General features: G+C 39.5%; 1 protein-coding gene across 1 annotated transcript; it reads left to right on the top strand.

Annotated features, from left to right (window-relative positions):
* The first annotated feature begins 7382 nt into the window (after window positions 1-7382).
* Window positions 7383-11395, top strand: LOC139650504 (cysteine-rich venom protein). The gene is made up of 7 exons (XM_071527195.1): window positions 7383-7446; window positions 8070-8170; window positions 9032-9122; window positions 9556-9698; window positions 10672-10760; window positions 10983-11065; window positions 11259-11395. Exons 1-7 carry the CDS (start codon window positions 7383-7385, stop codon window positions 11393-11395), a joined length of 708 nt encoding a protein of 235 aa, XP_071383296.1.
* The last annotated feature ends 745 nt before the right edge of the window (window positions 11396-12140 follow it).

Genomic DNA, 12140 nt, shown 5'->3' with positions numbered 1-12140 from the left:
GTGGTCCTGACTGCCGCTGAGGCTTGAAGAACAGTAATGATCGCCCACAGTGTAATTGCCAACATGTTTTAGCTTTGGGCAATAACTAATATGCCAGAAAAAGTAAGTATATATATATATATATATATATATATATGTGTATATGTACATGTATGTTGGGTGTAATAGGACATTTACATGATGTCTTCATCAAAGACTACACTTCAGTGTAAATGAAACGTGTTTAGTGTCCCGGAACATGCAGGTGGTGAATAGTTGACCGTACCGCTAAGACGGACACAAAGGGCACATTGCTGAACGGTTTTTACCGATGTTTTTCCCATCGGAGGGAACTGTGGAACGAGTCAAATGGGACAAATAATGTGAGACGAGTTATAAAGATGGGCAGCCAAGCATAGTGTTTGTGCAAGCTGGTGTTTGTGAAAGCATCGGTTTTACATGAGTGGCTCAGGACTCATCTAGACAGTTGATTGGATTGGATAGCGAGTGGAACAAAACACATCAGTGAGGGGACATAAATGAGTCCCCTCATGCTGAAGTGAAAGAACTGCATTGTATTTAATATTGTTCAATCACTCACTCTATTATGTTCAAGGTTTCACCCAGAGCGCTCAGTGATGCTGAAGCCGTTGGACCTCAGCTGCTTCCACATCCCCTCTGCAACTGAGATGTGGCAGTGCCCTCCAGTGTTTAATGTGGAAAGTACTGTGCTGCTGCAATACAGAGATGAATGGCAAAGGGAAAGGACATGAATGACTTGCTGCTTGTTTTTTTGGGGTTTTTTTTGCCCATTTCAAACTGAAAATATATAATCATCTCATAAGATCTGCTTTGGATAAACTGTGATCGTGTGACAATCCTGGACAGTTCTGGACTTCCCCAGTTCTTTTTGTTATTGAACTCAGATGGTGAATTAGTTTGGATAGAAAACACAGATGAAATGATTCCCTGGTGTTTCTGAATGAAGCTTGGTAGTGGTTTTTGGGGGTTGTGTTTCTCGCTCCTCAGTGAGTCACACTGTTCCATGAAATGTTATCAATAGGGGAACCAAAGTAAACAAGTCCAGTGTCCAAAAATGGCCTACATAGATGGATGTTACATGAAACAGTGGTTTTGTATGTGTATTGTGTATTGTGTGTGTGTGTGTGTGTGTGTGTTGCTTGCTTATGCCAAGGCCGTCTACGCAATAGGCAGTGGTTCTCAGTGGTCGCGAGATAATTTTGGCGGGTCACAAGATGATTTACGGGATAGAAAAGAAACATCTACGATATGCAATATTATACACAATTTGCATCCTGTTTTTGCAGTTTTCAGCCTCTCAATCTGCCTGGTAGTTAATCAAATGAGAAAAATCTGAAATAGGAAAATCATTCTTTGATTGAGCTGCTCACAACTGTAGGCGTCACAAGCCCCGATTTCATTATTTTAGTGCAGTGCATTTTGCTTGTTGTTTTGTTTTGTTTTTTTTGAATTTGTTTGCTTTCTTCCTGATGTAAATCACTTTGAGTTGAATGTTGTGTATTAAAGGTGCAAGGTTATTATTAGCATTCTTCTTCTTCTTCTTCTTCTTCTCATTATTATTAAAAGCTTGAGAACCACTGTAATAGTGGCATCAGCATTAACATAGCTAATTTTATTTTCCCACAAGTAGCTAACAAGCTTGCCCTCTGCTTTACCTCTATACAAGAGTTTACTCATATTTCCATCACAGGTAATATATTATTATACACAGTGAGTGTTTCACACTGACAATAAGGACAGCGTGAAGCTACAAAAAACTACTTCTTCATCATTTAAGCAACAAACGTGTCAAAAAACTTTTTATTATCACACCATTTTCTGTCTAACAGAACATGTAATTTGTCTGGACTCTTGGGCCTTTAGTGATTCAATATAATGATTTTCTAAAGATGAGATATCTGTATTCAGCAGCAGTGGTGAGCAAGAAAAGATTTTTATGTCTTTCACAAATAATTTCTCCAAGGTAACAGTGAAGGCCACATTAAGCTGTCAGCTTTCTGGCCAGCCTGTCTGCCTGTAGCTGCTCTCAACTCAAGGCTATCAAGCTTTTGTTTTCAGTAATAAATACCATTATTTCAAATGCTTTGTCTGTGTTTCTTTCTCCGTGGCAGGGCTTTTCATTCAAAGAAAAGCATATCTGGATGTATGCAACAACGCCATGGGTACATAAGGTACAACACCCAGGAAAATCCATCATCTCATTTACTTTTCACACTGTTGACAGTGGAGAGCAAAGGTACATTGAGTCTCCCATTACTTATTGTACTGCTAATTTACAGGTCATGGAGCTAGTTTCACTTGCTGTGAGGCTTTATCACAGTCTGCATTATTTAAAATTGCATTACATAATGTTTTTGATAAAGTGTTGAACTTGGTTGGAACACTAGGTCAGAACATGTAATCTAAACATTTCAAATAGTTAAATAACACTGATATTCACCCAAAAAATTGTCTGACTGAAAATTATGCAGTGAATTTATTGCATTAATACCTGAGAGGACGAAGTAGGTCTACCTATAATTACAGTTAAAAAAAATGTCCTACAGGATTTTGGGGCTTTTACACAATCATTATAATTCCAACTCATGTCTGAAATGGTTTCTTCAAAGCAGTTTACATACATAACAATAAAAAACATGAGAAAACAAAAGAGTTGTGACCTAGTCAACTTTGCTCGAGTCCCAGGTCAGTCTCAAGTCTTGAGGCACAAGTCTCAAGTCAAGTCCCAAGACTAAATGTAGTCAGAACAAAACTCAACAAATTAAAGTCCAGTATCAATTTAATATCTTAAAGAAAACTAAATATCTAGGAATTTTCAATGCAATATGGTTTTAATAGGATAAAAACTTGGTAAGACCATCATGAGTTTGATTTCTATAATCAGTTTCAACTTCAATAAATTCTATCATTCCATACAAATTCAGAAAACAGAATTTAAATTCAGTCGTCTGCTGGAACAAATCTCATCACTTTCAATCTAAAGTCATTTACACAAACACAAGATCTTTAGTCAAGACTTTAGAAACCTTTTCAAGTCATCAGAGTACAAGCAAAAGTCAAGTCTCAAGTATTCTCTTCATGCATCAGGTCAAGTCTCACGTGTGATTCGACTCATTTGACTTCCCCACCTCTGGAAAACAAGAAAGATTGCTAACTAGCTCCCTAGCAATGTAGCTAGCACAGTTGTTAGCCGTGCGAACTTGTCTTTGACGGTCAGACTTCTTGGCTGAAACTACCCAACACTGTATAACAAATGATACAATACAAATAATACACAAAGCAGAGAGGTGATAGCAGTATAATATTGCGCATTAGGATACACAATCAAGAATCAACACAGAGGAGTGTATCACGTTCTGGACATACAAGGTCGCCCCAAAGACAAAACTCTGCTTTACAAAGCTCAGCCATCAGCCATCCAAAAAGTATTTTATTTTCATTTGACACAGTGAAACTGAATAAGCACACTGTCAAATAAAACTATCGGCTTTTAATTTTCAAAAGTTTTAGTTTTCAAAATAATTCCCCTTCGTGGTAGAGCAAGATTGCAACCGTAGCGCATCTAGCATGCACTAAAAAGAGTAACCTCTACAATGGCTACACCTGCATGAGTGCATTTGATATTCATTTCATTTACTTACAATTGTTACCGAGGTGGGGAGTAATGGATTACATATGGATACTCCAAATATTGTGTAGGCTAATGGACTTAAAATAAAATGTTGACTGTAATTTAAATATCAGTTAAAATGGTTGCACATGACACAGTAACTCAGTTTGTAATGAAGTGGGAATTTACTTCACATTGAAGTTCACATTCTATAGATTTTTTAGGCAAACAAATCCAAAAGTAACCGAAAGTAATCAGATTGAATTACTGAGTTGTAGTCATCCAATGAATATATTACTGATTCCCCAATTTAAAGCGGTAATCTATGAGATTCATGTTTTTTTGTTTGTTTTTTATGACATCTTTGTTGCTCAGCCTCATTGCTGTGGTGTTTGTGCACTGCACTTCCCAGAGATCACCTGTCAATCAAACAGTGTGGGCGGAGCTTGGATTTTCTGTTGATGAAATTTGAGTTTCTGTAGCTGGCGCTCTTTTCTTTGGCTATCGCTGCTCATGCAAACTACCCAGTTCTTCTTCTATTAATTCTAAAACCGCTGTTGCTGCTGCTGGAAATGTGAAACGCATCACTTCCTGTGCGCCAGAGTATTTTCCTGGGAAAGAGCTACCAGACACCGGCTGTTGAGAACAATACAAAAGCTTTCATGAACTGTGTATGGGTTGAATCACTGTTGTGTTACATCAGTTGGCACTAGAGTGGCGAAATGTACATTTATTTATATAAAATGTTGCACATTATTACTTCACGCAAGTCATCAGATTTGTGTAACATAATACATTTTGACAGTAACCTTCCCAACAAGTCCTATGTTGCACTTTTGATTATCTAACATCAGAGATACAGTATCTCATATTTCACCTCTGAGCTTGTACTTCTTGGCAATCTTTCTGCATTCCTTCTATATTTGCTTTATTTAAACACATACGCAGTGAACACATCTGTCACATGGATTGCTCCATAGACACATTTTTCTATGATAGCCTTCACACATAAACAAATTATATACAATATTGTCCCATCCCCAGTGCTTAATTTGTAAATGATGAGGTCCCGGAACATCAAGGGGTCGGTGTTCCCGCGAGTCGGTCTGGAGGGAAAAGGTTCTGGAACATGTCAAGACAACAAGCGCATTGGAGGCACGGTGGTGCTCAGTGCAGCCATACAGCTTACTGTAGACCTAACAGCCTAAATATTACTGAATGATCGACTATATGACCTTAGAGCTCTGACTAATGGGGATCTATAACAATATTTGATTATTGCATAGGCTACATAACGCTCACTTTTACAAACCTGCCCTTCAAGTAGTAGACTAAAGATATAACTGTACTGTGCACAACATAAAAATGCCCACATAGGCTACTATGAGACATCCTAATCATACATAAAGGAAACTGCAATGGCTTCAACCATTTACTAGAGAAATTCTGGTTCGAGTAGTTACGCATCAATATTCAATACAAATACTTTCATAGGATATCGATTTTGAATGTAGGAAACAATGACAGCGAATAATGCAATAAAACGTGTCGTGGTGCAGCTAGAAGTCGGCCTGACTGCGACACTCAGCTGGACCGCGCTGGTTTTGAAATGCCCACATTAATGTGTGGCTTACAGCCCTTCACGTCAACCAATTCTCATGTTATTACCAATTATTTCTGGACACTCAACATAACATGTGCAATTGCTCGGATATTTAATTGTGGGACTTACAGGTTCGCACTCCAAAAAAAATCTGTTTCGCTGTCATCTATGGAAATATGAATTTCGATTGTCCCAGCAGAGACCTAATAGATTACAGAATATGCTAACACATTTACAAAAAAAAAAAAAATCATGCTTACTTACGTCTAATTTTCCAAAATAGTCCACACAGCGGACATATGGACAGCAAATTCAACTTGTAGCCATGACGCTGAAGTTTACCATAACACATTCTGCAGAGCAGCTCACTCCTGTGTGAAGTGATTACTATGCGCTTATTGTTACTTTCTAATCACCTGTCTTCATATGGAAATGAGACAGGTTTTTGGAAGGCAGGGGAAAGGAAAGAACAGGCAACTATTGTGAGTATTACATGGCAGACAAAAAAAAACAACTTTCATGTCACCAGGTGCCGGGTCCACGCAAATAGGTACCGGAATGCAGGTAGTCCAAAACCGCGAGGTGCCGGATCCTGTTCCTGCTGGAACAGGATCCGGCACAAATTAAACACTGCCCGTCCCTACACCCGTGCACATAGTCTACATGTCACCCGTGCACATGGGACTCCCTTCTGATGTATGGCGTTTCATGCCAAAGCAAACAATGGGAATGTATTCAACATACATGAGCTGTATGATTCTAATTCATATACTCTCTCATAATCTACCCATGCTCCTTTTCTTATTTACCCTTACCTCGGGAGGCCTTTGCCATTCTATGTTGTATAAACATGAGACAATATGTCAGGTAGTCACTACACCCCTGGGCTTACAATTCCATATTTACTCCCTGTCAGATGCACTCTTCACAAGAACAGGGCCTCCTCCTCCATGCTGTGCGATACACTTGTTTTTGTCCAGTATCTGTTGTGTAATGCCCTGGCCACTAGAGCATCATTAGGAGCCAGAGAGAAGGTGTTGCAGCTATGAGTGAGCAGGTGAGCTGGGTCTATAAAAGGAGTGAGAGGAGAGTGCCAAGTCACCTCCACCTCTCCGAGACCCATGAGCAGGTATGTCTCTCAGCTCAGAGTTTTCCTTCTGCTGTGTAAACATTGTTTAGACTTTTGTTTATACAAATGTATTTATTTGCGGAAAATATCCGATACCCAATAGGAGCTCGCAGGTATCTGGCTTTTCAAATTAACAGCAGAATCATTTGTTCAGCTGAAAGTATTTGTTTCTCCATTTTGAGCATTTTTGACTGATATCTGAGTGCAAATTAGAAGATCAATTTTGATTTTAAAAAAAATAACAATGCTTCTAAAAAACACTGGGAACAATCATGTCAAATTTATAACACTCCAAATCTCTGAAACGTACCAAGATTGTCAGGGAGGCAGAGGCTAGGATCCAGATGCAGACAGTCGAGGCAGAGAGCTTTTCTGAAGCTAGAAACTTTAATGAAGAACTGAGGCAGAGTACAAAACAAGAAATCCAAAAAGCAAAAAAAACGCAACAGGCTGGCAAACAAAGGAAGACAAAAACCCAAACCTGGCCGGTAAGAGGGCAAGAAGATATCTACATGAAAAACTGGTGATGAGGCAGGTAACAGAGCTTGGAACATAACAAGGACAGGTAACACAGGGAAACACAACAGGAACAAAGCGGGTAACTAAAACAGACGAACTGACAAAGACTACAAGGAACCAAGACAAGATATACATACAGACTGATTACACAAATGAAGAACAGCTGGCTGGCAGGGGAAAGTCCGGGAGGTGATTGGCTCAGGACAGGCAGGAGAAAGCAGAGCAAGGACACAAGGCTAATGGGCAGATGACAGACAGGTGTGGTGGAAGCAGGAGGGGGGAACAGGTGATGAGGGGAAGTCCGAGGACATCTGGAGGCTGGCAGGAGGATGGCAGGACTGGGGAGTGAAGGGAGATAGACCAGGACCAGGGGCAGAACATGCAGACAGGGGCAGATCATGACAGACTTTTTTTCCCCATGGTCTATACAGTAGTCAGACTTAATTTCTATTATTTTTTAACTTCACAGTACATAGGCATCTTCCTCCCTGTCCAGGAAAATGTTTGCGTTCCTGATCTGCATCTTGACACTGCACAGAGTGTACTCTGCCTGCAACGTGGTAAGTGGAATTTAACAAAAAAAAAAAAAAGAAGAAGAAGAAAAAAATGTAATTAAATGTGAACAAGTTCTTGAATATTTTAAGAAGATGTGATGCCAGTAAGTCATCTATCACAATTTTATCCTGCTGTATGGAATGGAGCTAAAGTGAATTACATTATCATTTCAGTTTTCCATATTCATGGATGAGAACCTAACTTGAATCTCTTCTCATTTTTAAATGTCCTTTGCTGTGTGGCATGGTGTGACCACAGCCAGGTGAGTACAATGTTTATGCATCAGCCTTGTTGCTCTTTAGGGAGGTATTTTATGTCCCTATATCAACTCCTAAAGTGTGCTAATGCGTGCTAATAAGTTTCACAAAGATTATAGGATTTGGCGCATTGGGCCATGCTTTGTTATTGCAAGCCCTTTCTGAGTAATTAAACCAGGATATATGTGAGTCATAACTTGGATATTAAGCCACTAGAGTAAATATCACTCTGTATTATGGGTTTAATCTGGTGTTTGCCCATCAATTTTTCTCATGTAAGTGTGTGTGTCTGTGTGTACATGTGCGTGTGTGCATGAATGTGTGTGTGCATACACATATGCTTGTGTGTGTATATGTGTGTGTGCATGTGTGCAGGTGTTTGCACAGAAGATCCAGCAGTTCAGGCTCAGATCGTTGACCGGCACAATGCCTTCAGGAGAGCGGTTGAGCCTACTGCTTCTGACATGCTGATCATGGTAAGTTACGTCTTCTCTGCACATTCCTCACAGACCAAACCTGAGCCGGATAGTATCTGCAAATAAAGCTCAGCAATTGTTTTCCCTGGCTTGAAGTACCAGCTGGGTGAGGTTTGCTGTCAGCACTACACAATGAGTGAAGATCTAAACAATGCAGGAATTTAGTCAAGTCAGTTTTGTATACTTCTGTGATTTAAATCTTACCTGGCACTACCTGAATTGTCCTGATACAGTGAACCATCTGGTACGGCAAGCAAGTTAAAACACAATGTTACAAATTTCACTTTCAGAAGAGAATCATCTAAAATGTAATTTTAATGCTGATTACAGTGGAAAAAATGTCACTTCTTCACTGTACTCAATAGCTTGCAATCTATTCCATATGTAGAAAATGTTTGAGGCCCCCGGGACCAAGCCCAACCACTGGAAATGCATTGTTAAATGTTGAAAATATGTCAGTGGAAGAATCAAATAGTTTTTCATCAGTTTCTAAACAGTTGACATTTTGGTGATGCAAGGTTTCTGCAGAAAAAATACCATTATATGGCAACTCAGTTTTAGATTTGGGCTACACTGCAACCCACCAGTCTCAAAGGGCAAGGCCAGTTGAATGACAACCATTCATCAAGCATATTTTAAGGGCTAAACTACAGTATATATTGATTTTGAAAATTCATCAGTCTTTCAAAACACAGATGATCCAGTCCTCAAAAACAATATCTTGGCCTCACAATAAACCCATTATGTGATTTACTGTCAAGCCAGCAATCATTTTGAAGGAGTAGGCATCTTTCGTCTCAGTTTGGAATGACACGCTTGATTTCCTGTGGCTATTTTAGGTGTGTTATCTTTCTTTTACAGAATTGGAGTGACGAGGTAGCAGCCACTGCTCAGGCCTGGGTTGACAAATGCATTTTGGCTCATGGACCAACCAGCTCCCGCATGCTCGAAGGTACATTTCTCTTTCCATTCTTCCTCCTCCCTCCATCTTCCCCATCTTGCTCCATATGGGCCAGAGCTTTCAAAGAAATTGATTCCTCAGAGACGCATTCAATACAAAAGTTGAAATCTGGAACTATTTTGAGTGTCCCTACACTGATGTCATGCCTGGGGTATATAAGCTCCTCGGTATTTCCTTGTGAGCTTAATGACCTTGTGCTTGATGGCCACAGTGAATGTTATCTTATCTCCAATCTTAATGCCTTCTTTTAATAAATTACACAGGCTAGGATGTGTTATCGTCAAGGAGATTATCATCAGCAGGCCTTTCAATGAACCCTACAATGTTTTTTCTATCTTAATCTGTTATCTGATATAAAAACAAAATTCTGCATTTGCAGACCCCCATTGATCAATATTCCTGTTTGTTTCTCACCAACGAACAGGCTATGGATTAGGAGAGAATCTGTTCTATGCATCTGCACTTCACTCATGGGAGGCCGTCGTCAACGCCTGGCACAGTGAGGTGGCCAATTACCAGTATCCCAATGGATCCGCCAACGGCCGAGCTATCGGTCACTACACACAGGTAACAGTTATCTGTTACTGTGGTAACAGTAATCTGTTGAAACGGATTATTGTGAAGATTTCTTTTAAAAACACAGGAAAAAATGCTGCTTCACTGCTTATGTTATTGGACAATTACATTTGTTGTTTTAAAGCCTACATATAGTACATAACGCCTCAAGCAAAATAAAAAAAAAATCTAGATTGAAACCCATCCTTAATTTCCTACAATATTCCAACGACTTTGAACAATTTAGTCTAGATTTATGTACACAATTGAGTCTCTCTCAAACAAAGGACCAATGGGAATGCTATAGGGTATGGCAGGGTGTGACACCATATTGAGCTCATACTGTTCATTATTATAATGGAGAGCAAAGGTCAAGCAAAACTTGCCATAAATCAATATGGAAGTTAATGTATATCCAAAGATTTCACATCTGGTGAAGATTCAGGACCAATATTCCGTCTGAGCTGTGTGCATCTGTACAAAATATTTTGGTGACCTGCATCTAATAAGTTATCACATTGACCAAATAATATCTTGTCAATCATCGTCATTGTTCCACTTATCCTTACTAAAAGCACAACTAAAAGTAGAGACCATTGTTTTATAAAAGCTTATTGCAGCTCTCTGCAGCTGCTGAATGTCTCTTGTTTGTCTGGACTCTTGTTTGTGTTGCCAGATATTGATTTAAAACTTTATTTTACTGTGGATTGTCCCTACAAGTAATGCAGGGGCATGACCAATCCAGATTTTACGGCAGTAAAGCATTCATATCCTTGAAAAAAAAATACAGGGAATACAGTCTACCACCAGACAGGCAAATCAAAGTACTTCTCAAGGAGAAAACACAACAAATTTAGCAGAAAAGCTGAAAAATCTAACATTTCAAGAGTCTGGACAATGGTTCAGCAATTGACAAATGCATAATTAATGTAGAAGTTTCCAAATCAATGTGGTACTGAAAACAATGAATTGTTTTTGTTTTCAGGTGGTGTGGTACAGCTCCTACAAAGTGGGCTGCGGAGCGAAATTGTGCCCCAACAACGTCTATTTCTATGGCTGCCATTATTACAGAGCGTATGTCAAACCAGTTTCTGACCCTCATTTACTCTCCACACCAACAAAACCCACAGGTCACATGTGACTTTTAGAGAGCAAAATGTCAAAGGTGATGGTCTCTCTAGACGGGACAAAAACTTAATTATGAAACTGTCTAAACATTTCAAGCACTTAGGTCCGCTGAGAGAGAATGAAGTGGGGTCAAAGGACTCACAACTTTCTGTCTAATTCATTTAACAGGGGGAACTTCAGGACAGTGGCACCATATACAGCGGGGCCCCCATGCGCCTCCTGTCCCAATGCCTGCGAAAATAAACTTTGCAGTAAGTATCAGATATTGTGAAAATGGCACACTGTGTATTATCTGCATAGTTAATGAGATTTGATCAGAGTTAGCAGAAGTGGTGAAACTCATAAAGCAGTCTACTTAGATAAACAAATGTCCCTCAATCTTTCAATTGCCTGAAAAAAAGACGATTATTATTATTATTATTTTGTCTTTTTTTTTCGTTTCAGCCAATCCCTGTCCTTACATAAACAGGTTCCGCAACTGTCCAGCCTTGAAAAAACAGGCCGGGTGTAGCAATAAGCTGGTGTATGCCTGGTGTCCTGCTGCATGCAAATGCACCGATGAAATCATCCCGGTTGGCTAAAGATAAACCGTCCCTCTTCCATTTGGTCAGCCTGTAAACCATACTGACTGTATTGTAAGCTAAGGCTGTTCTGAATATGTTTTACTGCGTGGGTTCCCTGGCTGTGAAGCAAGCTGACTACAACATTTACTGTAAGCTGAAAGCAAGATGCCTGTGTTATTGTTAAAGGCCTTAAAGGGAAGGTTTGACATTTTTAAAAGCATACCCTATTGATCTCCAATCAAGCCAGTTTTGAGGAATAGACCTTATGTTTTGTTCACATCATATGGGATAGAAGTGTGTCAACACAAGCAGCAAACATTGCAGTGAATCCATTGATGTCAGCAGTCCAAGATTATAAAAATCCAAATCATCAGTTACATTCACAGTAATACAAAAATCAACTATCAACAATCAAGTCTACTTACAAAAAGCGAGTAATGTCTGCTGCAGTTCATTTGTGGTTGATTTTAAATTATTTTGAATGTGGGCGTTCCAACGAGTTAAACACGTGAATGCTTCCAAGCTGTAGCAATGAGATCCCGTTCTTTCGCTTCCTTCGACATGACGTGATGCGGCATTAAGGTGCATTGCATTGGAAGTCGGAGGTAAATGCCTAAATGCCTAAATGCGTTCCAGTGCGTCTTCTCGGAAAAACATAGACGCAATCAGCCTTTACCCATTAACGTTAACGGTAACTATCTGACAGCTCTAGTTACGTTAGCAGGCACGTTCATACAGCAAAGACTTCTATCTAGTAACGAAG

This window comes from Centroberyx affinis, unplaced genomic scaffold (genome assembly GCF_046629955.1).
Source record: "Centroberyx affinis isolate AG114_WGS23_722 - 3 ecotype Tasmania unplaced genomic scaffold, CSIRO-AGI_Caff_v1 ptg001497l_1, whole genome shotgun sequence".
Lineage (NCBI taxonomy): Eukaryota > Metazoa > Chordata > Actinopteri > Beryciformes > Berycidae > Centroberyx > Centroberyx affinis.
The sequence above is the reverse complement of the archived record's forward strand: the minus strand, read 5'-3'. Positions and strand labels throughout refer to the sequence as shown.

What these genes read in the sequence shown, in the direction of transcription:
- LOC139650504 (XM_071527195.1), top strand. Translation starts at nt 7,383, where the DNA reads ATGTTTGCGTTCCTGATCTGCATCTTGACACTGCACAGAGTGTACTCT. An exon ending in CTTCTGACATGCTGATCATG is followed by an intron (nt 8,171 to 9,031) that starts GTAAGTTACGTC and finishes TTTCTTTTACAG; the next exon opens with AATTGGAGTGACGAGGTAGC. An exon ending in CTGCGAAAATAAACTTTGCA is followed by an intron (nt 11,066 to 11,258) that starts GTAAGTATCAGA and finishes TTTTCGTTTCAG; the next exon opens with CCAATCCCTGTCCTTACATA.